The sequence below is a fragment of the Chenopodium quinoa genome, unplaced genomic scaffold (assembly GCF_001683475.1).
Source record: "Chenopodium quinoa cultivar QQ74 unplaced genomic scaffold, ASM168347v1, whole genome shotgun sequence".
Lineage (NCBI taxonomy): Eukaryota > Viridiplantae > Streptophyta > Magnoliopsida > Caryophyllales > Amaranthaceae > Chenopodium > Chenopodium quinoa.
Window position 1 is genome coordinate 11,422,546 of NW_018743292.1, and position 23,554 is coordinate 11,446,099.

At 35.9% G+C, this 23,554-nt stretch overlaps 4 protein-coding genes across 10 annotated transcripts; all 4 read left to right on the plus strand.

Moving 5' to 3' along the window:
- Positions 1-796: 796 nt before the first annotated feature.
- On the plus strand, positions 797-5,234 carry LOC110737031 (kinesin-like protein KIN-14U). Its single transcript, XM_021917381.1, has 10 exons — positions 797-1,885; positions 2,032-2,115; positions 2,210-2,371; positions 2,520-2,626; positions 2,733-2,917; positions 3,125-3,292; positions 3,441-3,659; positions 3,756-3,793; positions 3,959-4,086; positions 4,180-5,234. The coding sequence occupies exons 1-10, from the start codon at positions 1,696-1,698 to the stop codon at positions 4,780-4,782; spliced, it is 1,884 nt and encodes a 627-aa protein (XP_021773073.1). The 5' UTR covers positions 797-1,695; the 3' UTR covers positions 4,783-5,234.
- A 744-nt stretch (positions 5,235-5,978) lies between these two features.
- LOC110737032 lies at positions 5,979-8,576 on the plus strand. The gene is made up of 2 exons (XM_021917382.1): positions 5,979-6,643; positions 7,536-8,576. Exons 1-2 carry the CDS (start codon positions 6,306-6,308, stop codon positions 8,185-8,187), a joined length of 990 nt encoding a protein of 329 aa, XP_021773074.1. The 5' UTR covers positions 5,979-6,305; the 3' UTR covers positions 8,188-8,576.
- Positions 8,577-10,320: 1,744 nt separating this feature from the next.
- On the plus strand, positions 10,321-17,034 carry LOC110737033 (protein translocase subunit SecA-like). 7 transcript variants are annotated; one of them, XM_021917385.1, is made up of 6 exons: positions 10,321-10,798; positions 11,179-11,327; positions 12,102-12,263; positions 14,816-14,931; positions 15,066-15,138; positions 15,660-15,976. In XM_021917385.1, the coding sequence occupies exons 1-5, from the start codon at positions 10,591-10,593 to the stop codon at positions 15,136-15,138; spliced, it is 708 nt and encodes a 235-aa protein (XP_021773077.1). In that variant the 5' UTR covers positions 10,321-10,590; the 3' UTR covers positions 15,660-15,976. The 7 variants fall into 7 exon arrangements, 5 of the variants coding, with proteins under 5 accessions (XP_021773077.1, XP_021773078.1, XP_021773076.1 ...); XM_021917386.1 differs by having other exon boundaries at positions 15,066-15,107; XR_002514324.1 differs by adding an exon at positions 16,108-17,034 and having other exon boundaries at positions 14,816-15,803.
- Positions 17,035-20,211: 3,177 nt separating this feature from the next.
- LOC110737035 (protein FAM133-like) lies at positions 20,212-23,491 on the plus strand. Its single transcript, XM_021917389.1, has 3 exons — positions 20,212-20,724; positions 21,958-22,225; positions 22,932-23,491. The coding sequence occupies exons 1-3, from the start codon at positions 20,556-20,558 to the stop codon at positions 23,251-23,253; spliced, it is 759 nt and encodes a 252-aa protein (XP_021773081.1). The 5' UTR covers positions 20,212-20,555; the 3' UTR covers positions 23,254-23,491.
- The last annotated feature ends 63 nt before the right edge of the window (positions 23,492-23,554 follow it).

Here is a 23,554-nt window from a genome sequence, read left to right on the forward strand (position 1 = left end):
AAAAAATGGTGTATGTACCATGTCTTATTATTATTGCTTTAAATCATGTAAGACATGATGGTTTTCTTGAAGTTCAAACACAATAATTTTACTTACATCATCTAGGTTTTTTTTTTTTTTTTTTTTTTTTTTTGAATTTTTTAAGATATAATATTTGATGAGTTGGATTGAGACCATCAATCATGGTTACAAGTCTTGGGTGGATAGCCCAAACAAAGTGGTTCACACAATAATGCAAAGAAAAGTCAAAATGGTGTAAGAACTAAGAAATACTTGTAAGCCCAACTAAGAAACAAGGCACAAACAAAGTCTTCACTCTCAGCTGCTGCATGTGATTACAAATACTCATTCCCAATTACTGCCACTCTAACAATTATACTATTCATTTTGCTACAGGACTTTCACTAATTTAATCTTAACTATTTCTTGGTACCTCACCAGGTATGGTATCCAAAGTAATGATATAATTTGGTATCCGAAGTTACTTAGACTATGGGACTAACTATTCTAGATTATAGCCAGTATGATTGAGTAATAAATGTTGTTACCTCATTCGTTTTAAAATATTTGCATTGACTTAATTGACATATTTACTCGTATATAAGTTTGATCATAAATATATATATGGTTGAAAAAGTCTATATATGACAAATATATACCGAGACTAATCCAACATAATACAATATCATTTGATTTTTATATGTTATCCTGAAAATATGGTTAGAATAATGCAAAAGTCAAATTGTTACAACTATTCAGATTTACTAACTTGTATACGGGGTATGTGATTGGCTATAGGTTACTCGGTTATAGTGTTATAGGGGTTACTTTGTTATGATTTAAATATTTTTTAGGAGCACAAATTTAGGACTTATAATTAGTTAATAAAGCAACAAGATTAGTTATGGATTAGTGTAAAGAAAAAGATGGCTCAACTTTCTCCCTACCTTAATTCCACTTTTACCGTTTTCTCCTGTTCATTTCAGACCCACCACGCTCCTGTCTGAATATCTGCTTTACAACTTAGAAAAAGAATTAATCTTCTGGATCTAATCTCACCCAATTTCTTTAATTTTTAATCTTTTTGTTCAAGGTATTTTTATTTTATTTTTTAAATTTTTTATTATTTAAGTATTTCATCTATGTCAGTGCTTAGTGATTGGTTACCCATAAACTGTACCAAAAGTACACAACTTTACCCTCATAAATTACAGAATTCTGTGATGATCAAATCATTGAACAAGAAAGAAATATCACTGATTCCCAAATTAACATTTTGATTAATTTTTCATTCTATTATATCTTCTTGATTTTCCCAAATTAATTTCTGGGTTTCTTCTAATCTTGTTAATTTTTTCTGGGGTTTCAAAAAAAATTACACAAAAATGCTAGAGTTGCTTCACTTTTACTTCATCTAATTAAATTCACTTTGTACTTTTGAATTTATTCTGGGAATGAGTGTTCTTTGGGCATTGATTCTACACCCTGTACTCTCTCTGCATTCACTTTTACAGGCTCTCTATTCTCTGAAATTCCTGTTCTGTTTTCTTCTGTTGAACAGAAGTATAACAGTATTCAGTGTAGTATAGATTTTGCTTATGTTTTACTCCAAAGAAAGAGGGCGGGTAATACGGTAGCTCATCTTGTAGCAAGACGGGATACTAATATTGATTCCGAATACGTTTGCTGAGAAAAATGTTAATCACTAGTGTTGAAGAAGAGATCTCAATCCCATTTGAAAATGGAAATGAGGTTCTGAAAATTTCAGATGGTATAAATGGGAATTTAACAATTCAGGAAATTCCTATAATTTCTGCTCTTACAAATAATGTGGTCCCTGAAAACACTCAGAGTGATCTCAGTGAATTAATATCAAATTTAGAAGGTAAATGTTCCTGATTTTTTTGAACTGTTATTGTATAATTTTTATAAAATGTTTTACCCTTCTATTTTTTATTTTTTTTTAGTAATCTGTTGAAATTATATGATTATTTTTTTTTAGTAATCTGTTGAAATTATATGATTATGCAGAAGAGATTATAGGATTGAAGTCTAAGCAAAAGGATTTGGATGAAAAGAGAAGAGGGTTGTTAAATAAGATATTGGACTTTAAAGGTATTATTATGAGTTTGATGATTTTACAGTGAAGTAATGTACATTTTATTTGAGCTAGTTTGATGCTGAAATTTCATATTAATGATCATATTAGGAAGCATTCGAGTATTTTGTCGAATTCGACCATTGTTGTGGAGCAATATCAGCAAAAATGATGATCCTGTGGTGGTTGATTTGGACAAAGTTGTTGTCAAATCAGCTGGAAGCAAGAAGGGATTTGACTTTGATAAGGTGTTTTGTCAAAATTCAACTCAAGGTTAGCATTTTAATGTTTTCTTAGTGCAAAATAATGTAATATAAATTAGAAGTTAGTTGTATGTTTTCACTTTCAATGTTAAATATTTCGGTTGTTTTTTTTTTTTGATCAGTTTTAGTAAGATTTTATATTGCTTATTATTCTGTAGAAGATGTATTTGTTGAGGTTGAACCAATTCTCAGATCTGCACTTGATGGGCACAACGTTTGTATTTTTGCTTATGGTCAAACTGGTACTGGAAAGACCTTTACAATGGTGAGATTTCAAATCGGATTTTGTGATATTTTTGTAATGGTACAAGGAAAGATCTGTTTCCCATTTTTGCCAAAGGGTCTCAGGAGTCGTGTTTTCGATTTTATAGGATGGGATGAATGATCAACCAGGCATTGTTCCTCGAGCTCTTAAAGAGCTCTTTCACTATGCCTCTTTGCATTCTACTGCTTCTGTCACTTTCTCTATGAGCATGTTGGAAGTTTACATGGGCAACTTAAAGGACTTGTTGGCTCCGAAGCCAACTCGTAGAGCATATGAACCGGTATCAAGATGGTATTTACATATTCCTAATTGGCTCCATTCCATTTTATATGTTGACATAATTAATTCGTGTCATTCCTGTTATCTGTCAAATAATAAATACTTCATATGTTAATAATACACATCCTAAATAGCATGGGAGTGTTTAGCATATACTCCTGTGATGTATCTAGCAATTCGAGTGGCATCCTCTCATAATCTATGTTGGATGAATTACAGCAACCAGCTGAATGTTCAAGTTGATGCAAAAGGAGTTGTTGAAATTGAAGGCCTTACAGAAGTGCCCATCTCTGATTTCTCAAAGGCCAATTGGTGGTACACTAAGGGAAGACGAGCTCGTGCAACTTCATCCACTAATGTTAATGATGTGTCTAGCAGATCGCATTGGTGGGTTCTGCTTCCTATCCCTTTAAATACTGTGGTCTCTGTGTGTGCATTGTTTTTACCTATCAATTCATTTAAGCCCTCTTGTGCATTCATTGGATTACTTTGGTGAGGCATTTACGTTATCTGTTTTAGTTTTATATATATCTAGCTTAATGAGGATCACCATTTCTCATCATGGAGGTGCTCCGGAAGGTCAAGCAAGAACTAGCAAGTTGTGGATGGTTGATCTTGGAGGGAGTGAACGGTTGCTGAAAACTGGAGCTACTGGTCTAACATTAGATGAAGGGCGTGCCATAAATCTCTCACTTTCTGCTCTGGGTGACGTTATTGCTTCACTCAGACGAAAAAGAACTCATGTTCCCTACAGGTGCGTTGAAATACAGACTCAATCCAAGTTTAAGGGAGTGGTTTTTCCACTTGTTTTAATCATGCATAATCTAATTGAAGCCATCTATATCTGCAGAAATAGAAAACTCACTCAAATATTGAGAGATTCACTTGGTAAGTTTTGCATTTCTTTTGTACATGCTCAAAGATCAACTTTCAAGACTCCAATTATTGTTTACTATGCATGTGATTCCTAGTTTCTGTATATATTCTGATTTGGTTTTTGAAGAACTCTTTCTGAAACTCATCTTGTGTTTTGTGTTTACATTTTGGTTTCAGGAAATGAATCAAAGGTATTGATGATCGTGCATATAAGTCCCGTTGAAGAAGATCTAGGGGAGACCATTTGCTCTATGAGTTTCGCCAAAAGGGCAAGAGGCATAGAATCAAACCAAGAGTTGCCTCAGGTAGTCCATACTTGTTATCTTGTCCATTACTCAGCATACTTGGGTTTAAGCTTGCATTACGCATACTGATGTTTTGAGTATCCCTTACTTTAGGAAATAAAGCAATTAAGGCAAAAGAAAATAGCAGAGCTTTCTGATGAAATGAGAGAAGCTGAAGAAGAGTACCAAAAAGCCAGGGATCAATTGCAGAAGGCTGAATCACTTCTTAGTGAGAAAAAACAGGTTAATGCAGTTGCCTGTGACAGCACCGAAGATGAAGAAAAGATCACAGATAACACCAAAATCGATTCCAAGGAAATTGTAGATACCCCTTGTGATTCTGAAAAACCAACCAAAAGAAAATCATTGCCGCATTATATGACTCCCACTGCTATCAGTCGCCTGAGGCACAGTGCTTCAGAACGACAAAATCACTATGCAGCAAGAGTTTTAAGGTCTGGGACTAGAAGCTCCATGCAACTTTCAGCTTCACAGTCCCTTAGTTTTCTTGAGCCTCGTCTTAAAGCAGTTCTACAAAGTGCAAGTAGACATCATCCTGATAAAGCAGCGAAGAATGTTCCCACTGAGACTCAAAACTGCAATAACTTGGAACCTAAATCTGCCTCCTCAGCGCGTAATAAACCAGTGACACCATCACTTGTGAACAGCAAGCCTACATACATTCGTCATAGGAGAAGGATGTCAAATCTTATCTGATCAGAAATTCTTGTTTGCTCACTCTACATAATCCAGTTATGAGTGTGATCATTCTCAGATCCTTCCTAGGACTTTTTCTTTTTCGGACTGCAAGTCGTGCTTTTCTGGGTGTTGTTACTGGACTTGTTGGTTGGTTTGTTAGCTTTTTTTCAAGTTTGTTAGCTGTGATTAACAGCTTATTAGGTATCCACTATGAGTTACATTGTGTGTTGGGTGGATCACTCTTTTAGACTGAAAGGCTATCTTTTTTTATGTGTAGCCCAAAGTTTGATGTATGACATAGGGAGGAAAAAGGGTATAAAATCTGTATGTTGGATTTTTGTTTTACTGGTTTTTGAAGAGTGTAACTAAAATAGACATAAACTTTGTAAAATTTTGACTGAAACATATAAAATAAAATAGTTTGGTTTGCTTATTGACACTTTTTGGTGTATCTTCAGAATATTTTGACAAAATCAATGCTAATTATTTATTCTAGTTCTGTTTGATTCTTCATTATGCATGATATTGATATTTTGCCACCTTATAACATGCACATTTTTTTTTTTTTTTTGTATTTGCATGCTAGATACTTGGGAGTAAAGGGGAGGGTAAGGGAATCCCTACCCCCAAGTACCCTCACCATTTTATCTCTTAATTATGAAAGCTATACGTGATAAATTAGTTTTTGCCAAGTTTCGTCTATACTTTTAAACTTTTAAGGGATTATTAACACATTTTTAGACTTTTGTCGAGGACTTGAGGTCTTTATAACTCAATTAAGTTTTTTTTTTTTTGTTTTTGGTAAAGTTAAAGCAAACACATGTTACCTCACCACATGTTACTCACCTCAAATGGTATGACGTCACATCTTTATAAGAAAAGAGTATTTTTTTTTTCAAAATAAAACAAAAATTTATCAAATGAATATATTCCAATTACATTTGCAATCGATCATCAATTATAACTTTATTCAAATCAAACCATTTATCTCCATCTGATGTATGTAGTCTTAAATACTTTGTATCAAATAATTATGTGAAGTACTCTGTATTGCATAATATCACATGAGATATCATATGAGCCAATAACTAATTTATGAGTTAAAACTTACTCCGTATTTGTATGTCATTTATAAATTCATACCTGTATATGTTCGATTAAACCACACTCATGACTCATCAAATCGTACTTTACAAGTTTATAGTGTTGTTCGACATGAAAATGCCCGGAGCCAAATCACGCTAATTCGTTAAACCAGACTGCGAACAACTCTAGATTTGAGTAGAGGTGTCAAAACCACACCGACCCAACCCGATCCGAAACCAACCCGAAAAATATCCGATTTAGAGTTGCACTCGCGTGGACATAATAATTTAACATGATTCAACTTTTAAAATTGACCCGACCGATCCGACCCGACCTTATCAGATCCGATCCGATCGTCCGAATTGACCCCCCTAGATTTGAATCCCCTATAGAATAGAACATCACAAGAACTCCCTCCCGACACTCGAAACAAACCCAGAACCCAAAAAAAAAAAATGGGGCTACTCTCATCATCATCATCTTCAACCTCACAACAAAAAGGGATTGTAATCACAATACCAGTCTTAGTTCTTGCTCTTTCTACTGCCGCCATTTTTCTCTTCTTCTTGCTTTCTTCTCTCTCCTCTTCTTGCTCTTGCCCTTCTTCCCCTGATATCACCGGAACTTTTCGCGAATCTTCTGGAAAATCCGAGGAAAGGGTTTCAACATCAACGGAAGATATTGATTGGGTTCTGGATCAGATCCGAATTAATGGGTTGCATATGAAGGATAATGTTTTGCGGAAAGGGATTAATCCTCGTACTAGGGTTCAACAGCTTGAAGATCTCCGACAGTATGCCCCCTTTTTCTCTTAATTTGATTTAGGTTTTTGGTTTATTTGATTGAATTTATGAAGTTAATAAGATTTTTTGAGATGTTTTTTTTAGCAATGTTGTATCATTTTTGCTTCTTCAAGTTCAAATTTTAGTAGTTTTTTGGGGTATAGGGAGTCGCAAAGGACAGTGATGTAAACTGGATTTGATCCGAAGTCCCGGGTTCCACCTCTAAGACTTAAACTATCTAAACTATTTGGAGTAATCTCAAATTTGAGTGATTTTAAGTTGCCAGATTTTGGCGCAATTATCAAAGTTTTAGGCTTATGATTTGTCATTTAAACATGTTTTGAGTGATTGTGAAGGGTTATTGAAACTATTGAATATGTTTCTTTGCTTACATTGTGTTATTACTGATCACTGTGATCAGTGATGATGTTATGTTGTTTGTAATTTATAATTACTGTTCCTTGCATAGCAAATCTCATTATTGGTTGAGTAATTACGGCTGGAAACTAAGAGCATTCACGGCCTGATTGATACGCGGTAATGAGAATGGAGTTACATGTAACTTTGTAAGGAATGGATTTGTACTCACTCAAATTATTACCACCTACAAGTACAAGCTGTTAGTGTAATCATTCATATAGTGCAAGGACTACCTTCTAGAAATTTTTGTCCTGAGCAATAAACTTATGTTATGCTGCTTGTCACCTCGTGTTCAATTGAATGCATTAGTCCTCTTTAATGGTTTGTGCGTATATTGTTTGGTCAGTCATGAAGCTCTCTAGCAAAGGATGTGGGTGTTTTTAGAATTTGCTTTGCTTTCTTTTTGTCATAAAATGTCTGCAATCATATTCTGTATCTATTTAAGTAGCTAGAAATTCAAACAAACCGCTTTATATGTTTCAGGTACAAGGGTATATCTCATTATGAAGGTGATGAGGCCAATAACCACACTGCCCTACCCTGCCCTGGTGAGCTCCTCGTTGAAGAGCATCATAGTAATTATGGTGAACCATGGGCTGGGGGCAGAGATGTGTTTGAATTCCTTGCGGAGTCTGCTCACCTTAGCCCTGATGCTCAGGTTCTTGAAATTGGATGTGGGACGCTTCGAGTGGGATTGCACTTCATTCGGTACTTGAAACCCGAGCACTTTCACTGTCTAGAGAGAGACGAGTTATCTCTAATGGCAGCTTTTAGGTATGAGCTTCCATCTCAGGGTCTGTTGCACAAGCGCCCTATTATTGTAAAAGGTGAAGACATGGATTTTAGCAGATTTGGATCTGAGGTTACATATGATCTGATATATGCTAGTGCAGTTTTCCTACATATGCCTGATAAACTTGTTTGGGTTGGGTTGGAACGGTTAGCATCTAAATTAAAGCCAGATGGCCGAATATTTGTCTCCCACAATATAAAATTCTGTTCTCGGTTAGGTGGAGATGAGTGTACAAAGAGACTTTCAAGCTTAGGGCTCGAGTATGTGGGAAAGCGCACACATGATAGTCTGCTTTTCAATCATTATGAAATTTGGTTTGAGTTTCGGCGAGTGAAAGCTTAACTAGTTTGATAGGCAAAATCACAAAAGCTTATAGCTTATGGTACTTTTTGTCATCTGAAAGGAAAATGAGGTCCTTTGGGGTTCTGGTGTCTTTAAGTATAGTATTGAATTCTGGGGGATCCATTGTTAATCTAGAGCTTTGCACAGAGGAAGGAAACCCGATCAGTTTACGACAGGATGCTCTCTGTGCAGTATCTCACGGAGATCTGTACTTTAAGCTGACTAGCAACTCTCCAAACACAAGGAGCTAGTTTTTTCTCTTTTGGTGCTGCACCTTGTTTTCAGAATAAGAACTGGAAATTCTGGTGGCTGTGCAGTAATTTTTATTTTTTGCTTACTGTAAGTTATGTGTAATTTTTAATTTTTTGTAGATTGTACAATTAATTTAAACAAATATTTGATTCATATATTGAAATTTGATTTTGATATTCATGTGTCCCTTTTGTTATACTTCACTTTGCAGAATGACATTTACAAGCTCATATGTTTCATGACTTGCTTTGACACTGTAGAAGTGTAGATGGGTTTCATGGTTTTTAACCTGTTTGTATTTAGATCTTGAAGGTCACTATATGGCTGCACCGCTATGGACTGTCATGAAGTCTATTCCCTTTAATTACAAACATCTCGTAGGTGTTGCTCTATGTTGAAATTTTGGAATATGTCCGTTTCAAATGTTACAGGTGCTCTAGTGTTGCCATTGGAATGATCATATATCTGTGAATGTTTTGTTAGCCTTGACTTCACATTTGAGACGCTTTTCAGTAATAAGGAAACACTAGTGCATGATTTTTCAAGGAGCTTAAAGAATTCTGAGTGCAGTCCTCTTTATTTTCTGCTCCCCAATATGACCAATACTTCAAAAATTCCCTCGAGTACGAAATTGCAGGGATCATTTCACACAGTACAACTAAAGAGTGAAAGTGTCATGATGTTTATACATAGCTTTTTCGTGTATACATGGCATTAGTGTATCCCCTTTGATAGTTCAGACCAGATTTCTTACATAAACTATTTGTTGGGTCATGCTTGGAGTTCGAATTTTCATCATTCGGTAATAGCTTTTTGATGATAAGTTCAATTAGTTGGGATTCATTATATCGAACTTGCTCTAAGATGGTTTAATCAACAACACTAAGTTCGTTAGTGGTTAGCTTGAACAATCTCATGTAGAACGAGGCAACGAGCCATGACGCGCCATGGGTTCAAACAAGTTTTATTGTGTTGTTCCAACTTCCCAGAAGGCATGACTGCATGAGCCATTTGCCATCTCTAGAAGGGAATCGTGACCAAAGTTGTAGATTGGTGGATGGACGAATCTACCATGCATGATATTAAGGTTGATACCTATTAACTTAGTCATCAAAGTACTCCGTGTTATTGAAGGAACTGTTTAAAAACAAGTATCAAGATAACAAGTCATTTAGTTGCACAAATGTGTAACGATTTTAAGTTTGGTCTTTCGAACAAATGATAATGCAAGGTATGTAGCCATTTATGCAAAGCTTAGGGGTAAAATAAGATTCCTTTGAACAACGAACCAGACATAAGGCTTATTAAGGCTATGTAATTGCCCGCCCACTTAGAGCACGGAGGCAAGGAAATATGGCGCTCAACATCTATTAAACAACACCCACTCACTCCAATGCAAAAGATAAGTAGATCCCACCAAATACTCACTTCAAGTATGTATGTTATGTAACTAAATATGACTTATCATTTTAGCGTGTACACCACATGTGCCGTTGTAAAAAAACTCTAAATTATTAAAATATGCATTGTATTCTATGTCTTTTGTTATATTATGTCATTCTGAACAACTTTTATATTTTTGGAATACGTGGTATTAGCATAATTACCTAACAACTTAATAAAGTGCACTTAAATTAACTAACATCAGCCCACCTCACGCTAGGGCGTGGAGTTAGCCTTGCGGATGGTGTTCACGAATGTCATTTTTGAATGTGGTCCGAGCTATTAAAGACAAGCAGGAAGGGGCTGCCCCAATCTATCACTTTTATGATGATATTAGTCGTATTAGTGAAGAGTTTATTTCTTTTAATTGTGTCCATGTTAAGCGGGTGGGAAATATGATTGCTCATTTAGCTGCTAGATGGGAAACGAATTTTATATATATTGAACATATATATATATATATATGAATTTGTACCTAAAGTTTCCCAAAGTTTTCAAACTTTGACTGAGCTTGATTTAATAAATTGATTTTCCGCCTAAGGCTTAAAAAAAGATTAATATTTGCTTGGAAGGAGAAAAAAAAAAAAAAAAACCTAGGTCGTTTTGGAATTTCAAATTGCAATTAGCAAACCCTCCCCCCCCTTGATCTTAAACCCTAACTAACAAAAGAAAGAACAGCAAAAATCCTTCCTTCATCATAATCCAAAAATGGCGCTCAGAGTTCTGGGTACCATTCGCTACAACTCCTCTCTCTTCTTCTCTCACCTTCACTGTCACCAAACTCCATCACAGTACCGTTCGATTTTTGCCACGTCGCACCTTGATATCTCATGGATGGACTCGATTAAAGGGGTTTTCACCGGCAAAAAACCCACCTCTGATTCGGTTTCTACCGAGGAGAAATTCACCCTTTACAGTAATTTCCTAATTACTTCCATTTTTTCGATATGGGTCTTCTCCAATTTCTGCAATTTTCTATTTTATACTTTTTTTTTCAAGTATTTTTTACACAAATTAATGAAATGAGTTGTTATATTGATATGGTCAAGCAAGCATTTCTTTGAACATTGTAACGAAACAATCTGAACAAAATGACGCCATAAATCCATTGTCACTGTGTTGATTTATTACTGCCTACCAAACGGGCAATGAGGGTGTTGGGGGTTATGGGGATTAATCTTTGTATCATGCTACATTGCTTGATTGCTACTATTTGCAGCTGAAAGCTATATTATGCTACTTGTATGTTTGTCAGAGAGTTTGATTAACTTGTGTAATTTCATTTGGTCACTGAAGGTTTTGCTGATGAGTTGGGTAAGGCGAGGAAGTTGGGATCTTTGAAGCAGTATGTAGTTGGTCGGAGCAGTGAAGCGACGTTTGCTGATGCTTTTGCGAAGCAGGAAGCAATTCTTCGATATCTTGCCTACTTTGATCCAAATGGAGAGGTGAGAGATATTATTACTTGTATAATTTATATATGTACACCCTCATTCAGAAAGCATAGTTACATATACAGTTTTGGGATTTGCAGTAAATCTCTTCACATCATCAATAAGTAGCTGTACGCCTGTACCCCTACCTTAATTGAGCGACGGGGTAGTGTGTGCTCAAGGCCAAACTATTTTAGAGTGTCTTTAGTTAAATCATGCCATATTGTTAAGTTTGGGACAATGTAGAGACTCTTTGAATGTATAGAGTTTTTTTTTTTTTTTAGTATACGAATATAATGTTAAAGGAATGAGTGAATTTCTTTCTTTGTTTTGTATGTAGCTCTGCTGTTTGAAATTGAAAATTTAAACTTGCTGGATAGGCCTACTGTATTTATTCCAACGCTCATCACAGTATTTTTTATGTAGTTGGTACTTGGTACTTCAACTGGATTATCTCATTCCTTGGAATTTTTTTTATGAAGTAAAATCCTAACCGATGATTAAATGGTCAAGTTTCTCTTCTATGGTGTGTCTGTGGGAGGGCAGGGGGTATCAAGATGTTTAGTAGCTACTTGGAGAAGTTCTACTCTTTTAAGATCCTTGAGTTTTGGTTCCGTATTTTTTTTAGTGCTTTGCAAGCTTTCGGTTATAATGGCAGCATAGACTCATAGAAGCCAGAAACCCTCCTTTTGTCTTTATTATTGTCTTTGCTTGTGCGTGGAACTTTAAGTCTCACATCTCAAGTTATGTTTTGATTGAGTCTTTGCTATGTTCATCCACTGATTGTAGAATCTCCAAATCAGTCAAAAACAAGAAGCAGCAAAGCAGTGCAAGTGTACGATAGCTGATGTTGAAAATACTTTGGCAAAATATACGTGGGCTAAAGAAGCTCAGTATAAACTACAGAAGTTAAAGGAAGAGGGAAAACCAATGCCAAAGACCATGGCCGAGGTATTGTTTCCTTCCTCAGTCACTTTTTGTTTTTCCTAAATTTTTGTTGTTATCTATTTATTGATTCTTCTTTAGCCATTAGCATTTTCTTGAAACCTTGAATATTCAGTGTTTGGTTTACAATGTGCATGACATGAATAGTTGGAGAACATAGAAAATCAGAATTGTGAATACAAGAATGTTGTGAAACGATCTTTCTGACATATACAGTTGATAATTTATACAACGGCTATGAATCAAGATGACTGTTAGGTGCTTAGCTATTCTCACTAGAACAGTAGATTTTAGGGAGTTTAGAAGAAGGTTGTTAAAAATAATGAAGAATTTGGTAATCAGATTTGGGAAAATTACTTAGATAGGATTGTATTGATAATAACCGCGTTCAGTTGCTTGGTGCTCTCCCAATCTACAACTTCTTTCTCTACTCTTATCAACACTCAACATAATTCTCTCTCCCATATGCTCTATAGATGTAACCTCAAACAAACTACATATCTTATTCTTTAAGCTACTTCAAGCTACTAACACGTCAATCATAAATGTTAAACCAAACCTTCAAGTGATATATTGTCCATATGAACATGCATGAGGATTACCAAGGGAGAATGATAGGGTGACCCTGACAAAATCTTATAAAATTAATTTTTAATCTACTTTTTCGTAAAAATATGACTAAATAATTTGAGATTTGACTATCCAATGTAAATTTGGTATGGTTAAGGGTGTACTTATAAAACATGAGTCTGTAGCCAATTTGAGTGAACTCCTCTACATACAATATGTGAGAATATTTGTGTCCGAAACTGCTTCCGATAATGTGTAGCTTGTCTATTATACTTCAACGATACTCCTTCTGCCCCTTATGAAGTGTTACATGTACCTCTTTGGGATGTTCCTTATAAAGGGAGAATGATAGGGTAACCTTGATGATTGACTTGTGACAGAAACATCGTAATTAATGCAAAATTTAGCATATATGACACCAACTATAACTTGCGTGCAAGGAGCAACACAAGCTAAAGTGAGTGTACTCGCTAGTACCTATTAATCAAATGTATCATTTTTCCTTTTTTCTTTCTCACATTAACTTTTTTTTCTTCTCTCTCGTCACATTGATCAACCCAATCTTAACCATCACCTAAGGTCCCAATCCCCCTTCTTTGACCCTCTGCTACCTTCAAAAGAATCACAACCTTAAACATTCTTTTCATTTTAAGTGTTACACGTCAGTTTTATTGTACTGATATTATTAAAGCTGGTCCCCCCCATTGAGCTATCCTCACACATTTTCTTCCTCTACTTTTTTTCACTCACTAATCTCTATCATTGTTCTGTGCAACAATCAATAAGGTACAGAGGTGTTAATTATAAGCTTTATGACTTAATCAGTTAATTCACATGCCAAGGCCGTTAAAAGAGATAAAAATATCTTTTCTTTAGGAACTAGGAAGTTTACTTTTTCATAAGCAGCTGTACCAAAATCTTCGGATTCCAATCAACACATCTTGTAGAATTTTTCTCTCTTCATGGCCTTTTATCTCATTTTACTCAACTGATTTGCCAAGGATCCCTCATCATTTCCCTCACTGAGAGAGCTAACACATACACTAAACTGCCTGCACTGGTGATTTACAGTTTCAACCAAGGCAACTATACTGATTTGGTTAAATCTATTGCGGAGACTATATATTTGTGTTATGCAATGTGTATAAGAAAGGGGTAATATTGGATGTCCAGCATAATTAGCATAACATGGACAGAATGCTAGGGAGCTAGCTCAATAAATGAAAAGAATTAGTGAGAGGGAAAGCATGTTGAATATTGTGATAAGTGACTAGTTTGTAGATCTGGGAGTGTCATTCCTCTCGAAAGATGGGCAAGGCTGTAATTTGCATTATTTCAGTCAAATATAGCTTGTTATTCAATAATCATCCTTCTTCAATAATCATCCTTCTTACTCCCTTAATACATCTTTTTAGTCCATAATTGGTGCTTAACCTATGTTAATTCATAACAACATGATTACTTGTTGAAGGACTCAAATACCGAATGGTAGATTAGTGATAACATGATTATTGAATCAAGAAACTGTGTTGGAAGGCAATGCGTCTTTCTCCACTGTTGATTTTACTTCTGCTATTTTTATTCAAATCTCTGGGACCTGTATGGGTGGAAACTTCAAGGACCTCTATGTACATGACATCTTGCAGACTGAAGATTGAGAGGGTTTAGATATAAATAGCTTAGACAATTTTTGAACTGGGATCTGACGATTCTGACCTGAAATTAAGTAGACATGATTTGTCTATTTGTGCAACTTCCAACCAGTTTTTCTGATCGCAAGATGCAAGCAAACTGAGAACTAAAGAGTTTACACTTTTGTCACCATTAAATCTGTATGATATTAACTAATGGATATATGACATTCATGTTCAGACACACCTGTGCTTACTTTAATATGGAAAGGATATAAGGATGGTCCTCAATAGTTTGTTGCAACTGATTAAACTTCTGTTTGTTGTTATTGATTTTTGACCAGTTGCTCTGTGTAGGTCCAAAAATTGATGGGTTCAACACCTCTCGATCGTGCTAAATCAAATATGGCTCAGACTGGTCAGATTAGTCGGAATGCATTTTGTCCATGTGGTTCCAAAAAGAGATACAAAAGGTGCTTCTTCATCGACTATCACTTACACTTTTTTTTTCTTTTTTTCGAATTAAGATTCATCAGTCGGCCTTCATTTACAAGACACTGACTGTTTTTTGCATGAATTGTGGATGAGGATCCTTTATTGGGTTCAGAATTTCAGACCAGAGATACCGTAGTCGGCAGTCCTATACAAGGCATGATAAATCTATCCCTGAAGTCATATAGGTTTGGGATTTTCTTGTCCAAATTTGGGAGACAGATGCATGAAAATATTCCAGCTATTGATGCTTTTAAGTGTTTATTTCAGGGAAGAAAAATCATATCAGATCATTAGAAATCAGATCAGATCATGAAGTTAAGATACATTGTTACTTTCATATATAAATTCTTATAAAAAAAATTAGGTTTGATCTGAAAAGATAAGACAACATCAAATTAAAAGACAATCATATCAAAGCAGGTGAACTCAATGCCTGAAGTGGGGATAGTTTTCCCAAGTCCTAAATAGTACAAATCTTGTAGATTTGGGATGAATCTCCCCTATACTATCACAGACTAAACTGGATGCACGGTTTCTTCATTGTTGAATTCATGTCACATGTTTTGAGAACAATTATATCTGGTAGTTATATCTGTGGCCTTGCTTGCAAGCTGCAAGATTGTTGCAGAATTTTACGATTCCATAAACAATGTACTGAAATGCATCCCATAGTAATACCCGTGTTTTACTTATGGCTTTTGTGAAGGTGCTGTGGAAAAGACAAGTAGCTGGCTTACAGAGAGGATTATTCCAAATATGCTCCATCAACTGATCATTGTGTTTGGAGGAAATAATTAGTACTCAACACAAATCACATGACTTGATTACTTTCTTGTTTCACTGCAATTAGGTATGTTCACATTCAGGACATGAATTTCATGATAATTTCAGGATATGTCTAGAAAGGCTGTGCCTGAATTCCTGAAGTACTTCCTGTGCTCTGGGTTGAATAGTTGATGAATCAAAGAGTTTTTGAGAAAAAGTCTTTCTTGAAATTATACTAGTAAATTTTTTATTGCCCAATGTTTCTCCTTATTTGTGAAATTTGTCAGATAAGAACTTTACTTGTTCTAGAGCTATCTCATTTGTTTATGATTAGTTCTTGCATTACATGATGAAGTTGCTCTTGATGGTATGGGATTTTTGAACTCCAGGCGCCGGAACTTCCGCATATGCACAGAGAACTTGTATACTCGGTGCTATGGTGTTGTTGGAGGAAAGACTTGACTACACATGTTGATTGTGTAATTCATAGAAAAACTCTATTTAATCTCCAACATAGATAATACAAGCATACCACAGTTCAGATGTTCAATTCAATTTGTTGAATTTGCAATTTCATATATTGTAATATACTGTTGCGCAATATCTATGGTGCAATCAAATTATATCTTTAACAAGCATGGTATGACACTTTACGATTGAAGTTGTTAAAATACGCAATCGAAAATAATCGGGTAACTAGTTTTTTGTTTCTACATCTACAAATCTAAGCGAAGGAAGCATAAACCTAAGGAACAAAAGGAACCATATATGTCTGCAAGCAATTACTTTCATGCATCTGTTGAATATCATTCCTGGGAACCTTATCCAATCTCCACACAGCAAGCAAGAAGGCACTTTACATTTTCTAGTATACGATAAAAAAAACTGCTTTCAGATTATCTGGTATACCTTTTCTGTATCTACGAAGACTAAGATACTAGACCAGTAAAGCTGAACTTCCCAATTGTTCCTGCAAGTACAATGTATGGCCTGAACTCTGAAGACGCGCCTGAGCTTCAGGTTGCAGGGCCAATTGATCATGGATAAACCCTCCTTGCCTACACAAATGAACCCCTGTGTCTTGATTGAGTAAATTTTCCTTCTTGTCAACTCCAATAGATCAACAGCGGTTCAATTTGTCTTTGGGGAAGTTTGACTGATGAAAGTGGCTATGAGTTGAAGAGGAGCTCAACCGCGGTTCAATTCGTCATCTAGTTGTTACATCTTCCGGTTGTTTGCAAGTACCATAGTTGGTCGATAAGAAGGATGCTAAATTCACAAAGATGAGTATTTCATGCTTCATCATATGCTTCATGCTCAACCAATTGTTACAAGTGTATGCGAATTGTTATTCAAAAGTCTATGATGACTTGCAAAAGAGGCAACTGCGAACATTTTTTATTATACTTCTTTAATTGCACCATTTGAGATTTTACACTATTCATACAACTTTTTTTGACCATATTTTTTGATTTATCCATAGATAAAAACATAGTAATGTGGGATCTCATTAGAATCATCTCGACGCTTACTTTTCAAATATCAAATTTTATAATTTTTACTTAAGTATAATTAAAGATATTAATGGCCAAAGTATTGCATTGGCAAGCGTGAAATGATACATGGTGCAGTTAAAAAATCATGACCATTTATAAATACTTTAAATAAAGGACCACAATCTGGTCATGATATGGTGTGATTCATATGCCAAGTCAACCTGTAGAGTAATCTGTTTGTTGCAGCTCTTTTGTCTCTTTGTTTGATTTTTCATATCAAGTTTAAGCCACAGGTTGGTCGTGATTAGCAAGAAATTCTAGGTCGTGAGTGCCTTGGAGTAGAGTATCTTGTCGATGTTGCATCACTATTCCACGTCCGTTGCCTTTTATTGTAAAAGGCTGGGCAAAACAATGCAAAAGCAAAAGAACTCCGCTATGAGAGAAAGAACAAATTAAAGAAAGAGAAAGATGGGTGGGGTGCTAGTAAAGGTATTGGAGTCCTTTCACTGATTTGTTGTCGATTTTGATAAAATTTTGTTGTGATTTTTAACAACCCTCAAAAATCTACAAAAACGTTAAACTCTAATGGTTTACTTGTATTTGGTTATTGGTAATAAATGGTGGTAATGGTAATAATTTTACAAGTAACTTTATAAAGAAGATTTCATGTCAATGCCCATGGTAATGTTAATCCTTCCTTAAATACCTCACTTTCTTCGCAAACTTTCATTATTATTTACTATCGCTTTAAAGGTAGTTATGGTAATGAAATTTTGTGAACAAAAACACATGTTCTTAGGCGGAGTTCTCTTGATATGATAATGACCATAGGATAACTTTGCAAAATTACCTACAAATTCATTACCATTCCTACAGTTTATGACCGGTTATGAAACATTTCGTAATTGACATATTTAACTCTATTAGAATATAAGGTACTAAGAGTAGAGTGGAAAGAATTTCGTAGACAAGAATTCTAATTCTAAGTGACATAGCTAATTCCCTTCAAAAAAATGGTAATCACGAATTAATATTACTAAGTTAATGATAACTTAAGTTAAACAATTTGTTAATTCCCTTACCATGGTTTAGTTATTGAACTGCAAAAAGACATAACTACCCCCAACCAATTCTTTCTTCTTCTCTTTCCCCCTCCATAATTCTTTCTTGCTTATTCCTTTCTCTTTCCTCCTCCCCGCTACACCTCCCTTTCCAACCACCACCGCCATTGTTAAACTGCTTGTTAAGGTCGGAATCGAAGCGAACTCAGAGTGCCGCAGCTTTTGCGCTGTATAACCTCTCGCTTGATCATAGCAACAGAGTGAAACTCATGATCCAGCCACCTCCTCCCCCTGTCGGTGTCCAGCCTCCCCCACCTCCAGATGGCGACTTGCTGCCATTCGAACCGCAAAACCTCAGCGAATTCAACAACAAAACCCCGACAAATTCGACCCAAAACCAACAAGTTTGACCACTAATTCAACCCCAAAAATCAATAAATTTGACCCTAAAATCAACATATTCAACCCCAAAAATCAACATATTCGACCCCAAAAACCAACACATTCGACCCCAAAATCAATAAATTCGACCCCAAAATCACCAAAAACCCGAGAAATTTCAAGCAAAAATTGGGATGGAGATCAGAGGGAATCGGAGAAGGGGGGAGGGTGGCTGATTCCGGCAAGGGAGGATGGCTGATTTTCCGGCGGGGGAGGGGGTTGAGAAGCTGTCAGCCGGGCCGAGCTGAGCGCCGGCAAGGGGAGGGGGCTGGCGGTTGGCTGGGGAGGGGTTTTGGTTTTTTTTTTTTTTTTTAAGAAAAAATAATTTGAAGGGTATTAATGTAAATCTATTGTTACTTAACCCAAGATTAACCCTACTTAATCGTTTAATGATATTTTAATATCGTTAATGTTACTATTAGCTTAGTAATATTAATTCGTGTACCATTGATAATAAAAAGTTTCAAGCTTTACCACTGAGAAAAATTAAATTTTGTGGTTATCAGAGAGAATTTCCCATCTAATTTTGATATAATCGCCTAATTTGACTATAATTAGGGGTCGTTTGGTTCGCAAAGGGTAATCGGAATGGAATGAACAAAGGGAAAAGAAAATAATGGAATGAAAATACCTTATATTTGCTATGTTGTTTGTTTTAAAAACAAAGGGAAACAAATCCCACTAGTCCTACCACCACCACACAACCACCTAATTCATTAACTTTCCAGCTTTTCCAGCCACCATCTATCCACCAAACCACTCACCGCAGCTCTCCCACCCTTGTCGGCCCAACGCAGCTCATCCTTCCTCCGAAAAACCTCCCTTACCCCAGAAAAACCCTAGAATCTAGTCTCACTCCTCGTAAAACCCATCGCCCGGCCCTCCCCCACCCTCAAATCCCTAGCGCCTAGGGTTTCAATGGTGGGGGAGGGTTAGTCGGCCGTTTTACAGTGAGGGAGATGGTTTTTTTAGATTTTTTTGGTTTTTTGATGGTGGGTTTTGAGAGTGAGGATGGCCGACGAGGGGTGGGGGAAAGGCAGCGAGTGGTGACGTGGCTGGCCGTGGTGCGGTGGTGGGACTTTTCGGTGATTTGGGTAGGTAGGAGGGTGGTGGTATGGTGGTGTAGTGGTGGCTAAGGAATGGGAATGGAAATACCTAAGGGGGGTGGGAATCAACTTAGAAGGATTTAGGGGAATGAAGAGGGTAAAGGAAATGGGGAAAAAGGCGTAACAAACAACAACAAAGGGAATCAATACAATTGATTCTCATTCCCTTTGATGAATACCACCAACCAAACGACCCCTTAGTGTATCAAATGAGGTTTTGTTAGATTGGTTCAATGGTGTATTTTTAAAAATAAATTTAATGTTGTCAATAAATTAAAAAAAAAAATCATAATGCTAACAATTATGAAACTAATCTTATGATAAAAAAATAATTAAAGAAAACTAATCATATGAATTATGAAATAACAAAAATAAATATACGTAGTACTTAACTTTTCTAATCAAAGTCTTAAATATTCTTACTAGTCACACGGTGATTAGTCCATGAAAGCCAACCTATTTTCGCTCTCAATCTTTTCACTTCCTCTCCAATTCATGGAAAAAAACCCCCTTAATTTCGCCCTAATTTCTATTTCCCTTCATCTCAATTACTCTCACTCACCTGCATAATTGATTTTCTGATTCAATCAATTTGCTAATTCACTGTATTCGAGGTCAATCAATTTGTCAAATCTTTTGCTCCTTTTCGTCAATTCTAATACCTTAAACCCTAATTCACAATTCCAAACACGTTTCGTCAACAAATTCCCCCAAATTTTGTAATTTTGTTGCAATGGATCTGGAAACTGAGAATCGAATAGCATCAATTCTATTGAAAGAAGCTGCAGAAATTCGGCGGCAAGCTCAGCAAGATGGTGCACTCGCTTATCTTCGCAACCCTACTGTACGAGGTCGCCCTAATTCTCGTTTTCTTACGGCCACTGTTCGCGGTATTCAACAAGGTATAAACTCTCTCTTCTTGTTGTTTTCATCAATGAAGGATGATCAGTGAAATTACTATTTGTTACTTTAACTTTGCTACAGTTGATTGTATCTTATTTTGACAATTTGATATGTTTGGCAAATTGGGTTATTGTGTTGTTTTGATTGTGCCATTAACTTTGTACTGGTTATATATTTAAATGCTCGCGATCCGATTATTGATTTTCCGGATGGAATTCCTGTTGTTGTCACTTTATTCACCACACAACCTAGGAGAAAAAAAAAAAAGAAATGGTAATTTTCAGCTTGCTATTGGCTTTATATGGGTTGATGCTTCCATGAAGTGCTTAGGAGCGCTTTGAGGTTCAAGATGGCCTTGACATTAACATTTAGGATGCTTTCAGGGGCTGGTTGGTTGGGGGTATTCATCAAAGGGAAAGGGAATCAACTGCCCTTGTTCCCTTTGTTGTTGTTTTGTAGGCATTTTTTGCCATTCCCTTTGATGAATGGAATGAATTTGAATCAGAGCTTATCACTTAATTGGGGGGGTAATAGATGGGTGGGATCAGTTATTCTCAAGTAAAGGAAATTGCTACTATACCACTCAAACAAAACAAACATGCTCTAATTCTGACCAATATGTACACATAACTAACATCCACTGTGACCAACATTAATCCTTGTGTCTCTCTTGCATGCTACTCTTTGTGAGTTGCTGTATCCATCGTCACACCCTACAACATTCCTCCTATAAGTATGGAGTAGTTTCATTCATTGATATTATCTCGTTATTGGATTTCATATTGCTGCGAAATAGTTGATTATATTAGTGTCTGATTTTGGTGCTTATCTCACTTATGCCTTATTGTCTATATGGCCAAAAGTTCATACTTGTACTCCTCTCTTGGATAGATTTACTGCTAATAAATCACTGAACAATTAGAAAATCTGAAAGATTGAAAAGTTTCTTATTGGGTTCAAGCAACCAGTGTTACTTTATTATGCTCTTGAGTTTTGTTTGTCTCTTCTTTGGACCATAGATTAGAAATTTCATTGGTTCAGTGCACTTTAAGGGTCCAAGTTTAATTAATAAATATGTATATGCTTACATCTTTCTGCAGCTGAGAAATTTGTTATAGTAACAGTGCCCATTGTCATGAATTTTTGTAGATAGATTTAATTATTAGATAATCATCGGTTTACATATTTAATCGACGGCTTAGAGCTTCGAACTGTTAATGTTATTCTGACAGTTAATCGGGCTGTGGAGGTAAATGAAATGTGGCGGGTTCGGCAGAAGGAGAAAGAGCTGGATGATAGGCTTAAAGATAGGTCAAGGAATTATCACAGCCACAGTAGCAGAGATGAAAAAAGAGATTTGTCTGGAAGCCAAAGTAAGAGGCATAGTTCAAATTTCTCATGCTCATCAAGCAAAAGATCATATGAAGATTACTCTAAAGAAGACGAAGACGAAGACGAAGGCTTGAAGGATGAAGAGATTGAAGAGTTTCTGCACTCAAGGTCTTATAACCAGCTCCTGCATTTAACTTGCTTTTTCTCCATTTGTTTTTTAGTTCCTACCCCATTTTCCCCAACTGCATGATAGTAATAGCACTCTTTTAAATGAAATGCTTTATTTGTGATGCTTCCTTCTCTTATTAATATTTGAGAAAGAAAAAATAGGAGGGGAGGAGGGGGGTGTTCTTTTCTGTCTTGCATATTCTCAACCTTAAAAGGGGACATTTCTCCAAGTAACTGCTATATATCTTTTATGCTACTTCTTTCGAGTCTGACACTTTTATGCTACTGGGAATGTGAGAATTACAGAAAGTGAAGTAAAATTATAATTACTTCATGGTCTTCATCTATGAAGTATCAACAAATGTCTCAATGAACTTCATATAATTTGCAGAAAATACTTCACTTTTCTTCTTTCAATAATGCTAAGCTTTCTTGTTTTACATTTCTCATGGTATTTATGTTTGTCATCATTAGTAACTTATACTTTGAATCACAAGTATATATTATGTATTGAGTGTTTTATTTTTTCTTTTTCATTTGTGGTTTGCCACATCTTTAGCTCTTTATTACTATCTTCTCTTGGAAAATGTGTTCGCCCCCGCCCTTCTCCTTATTTGTTGGTGATACTTTTGGATCGAATATATTAATTATTTGCTCTTATGATGAGATGTGTCAAATTACTAACCAGGGTTTCCGTTGATGGCAGGGTGAAACGTGGTAGGGGTTCTATAGGGTCAAGGATGGATGAAACTGGTCCTTTTCTTCCCCGTTCTTCAGAATCTCCAGACGGTGTGGCTACTGACTACAGTAAGGAAGAGAGGCGTCGTAAGGCTGTTCTTGGTGCAGAGAAGCCCTCATCTTGGAAACATTGTGAATCTTCTGATGAATCATCTGACAATGATGAGCAAAAGAGATCCAAGAAGACTAGTTCAGGAGGATCGAAAAAGAAACACTCCAAGAAGCATAAATCAAAAGAGAAGTCAAGGGATAAGAAAAGGAGGAAGAAGGACAAACGACATAAACACTAACTAAGCTAAACTGCAACTCTTGAATTCATATTGAGGGTTCAATTCTCTTTGATGTTCATATATCTCTGCATGTTCCGCTTAACAATTGAACAATGATTCTTAATTCCTGGCATGCACGATGTTACAAGTGTACTTTCCTATTTTGGTGTTCCATTGTATGTAATTATGTAGATGCAGTGGATACCAAAAAGTATCCATGTAATAAGAAGCAGCTGGTTTTTGTACAATTTTTTGTTTATATACGTAGTTCGATATTGGCTTACCTTACAAATCTTGGCATAATTAATCTGCCAATTAAACC

Coding starts and splice junctions, on each gene's coding strand:
- LOC110737031 (XM_021917381.1), top strand. CDS start 1,696: ATGTTAATCACTAGTGTTGAAGAAGAGATCTCAATCCCATTTGAAAAT. Junction 2,116..2,209: donor TAAGATATTGGACTTTAAAG/GTATTATTATGA, acceptor TGATCATATTAG/GAAGCATTCGAGTATTTTGT. Junction 3,660..3,755: donor AGAACTCATGTTCCCTACAG/GTGCGTTGAAAT, acceptor CTATATCTGCAG/AAATAGAAAACTCACTCAAA.
- LOC110737032 (XM_021917382.1), top strand. CDS start 6,306: ATGGGGCTACTCTCATCATCATCATCTTCAACCTCACAACAAAAAGGG. Junction 6,644..7,535: donor CAGCTTGAAGATCTCCGACA/GTATGCCCCCTT, acceptor TATATGTTTCAG/GTACAAGGGTATATCTCATT.
- LOC110737033 (XM_021917383.1), top strand. CDS start 10,591: ATGGCGCTCAGAGTTCTGGGTACCATTCGCTACAACTCCTCTCTCTTC. Junction 10,799..11,178: donor GGAGAAATTCACCCTTTACA/GTAATTTCCTAA, acceptor TGGTCACTGAAG/GTTTTGCTGATGAGTTGGGT. Junction 12,264..14,815: donor TGCCAAAGACCATGGCCGAG/GTATTGTTTCCT, acceptor TGCTCTGTGTAG/GTCCAAAAATTGATGGGTTC.
- LOC110737035 (XM_021917389.1), top strand. CDS start 20,556: ATGGATCTGGAAACTGAGAATCGAATAGCATCAATTCTATTGAAAGAA. Junction 20,725..21,957: donor TGTTCGCGGTATTCAACAAG/GTATAAACTCTC, acceptor TTATTCTGACAG/TTAATCGGGCTGTGGAGGTA. Junction 22,226..22,931: donor GAAGAGTTTCTGCACTCAAG/GTCTTATAACCA, acceptor CGTTGATGGCAG/GGTGAAACGTGGTAGGGGTT.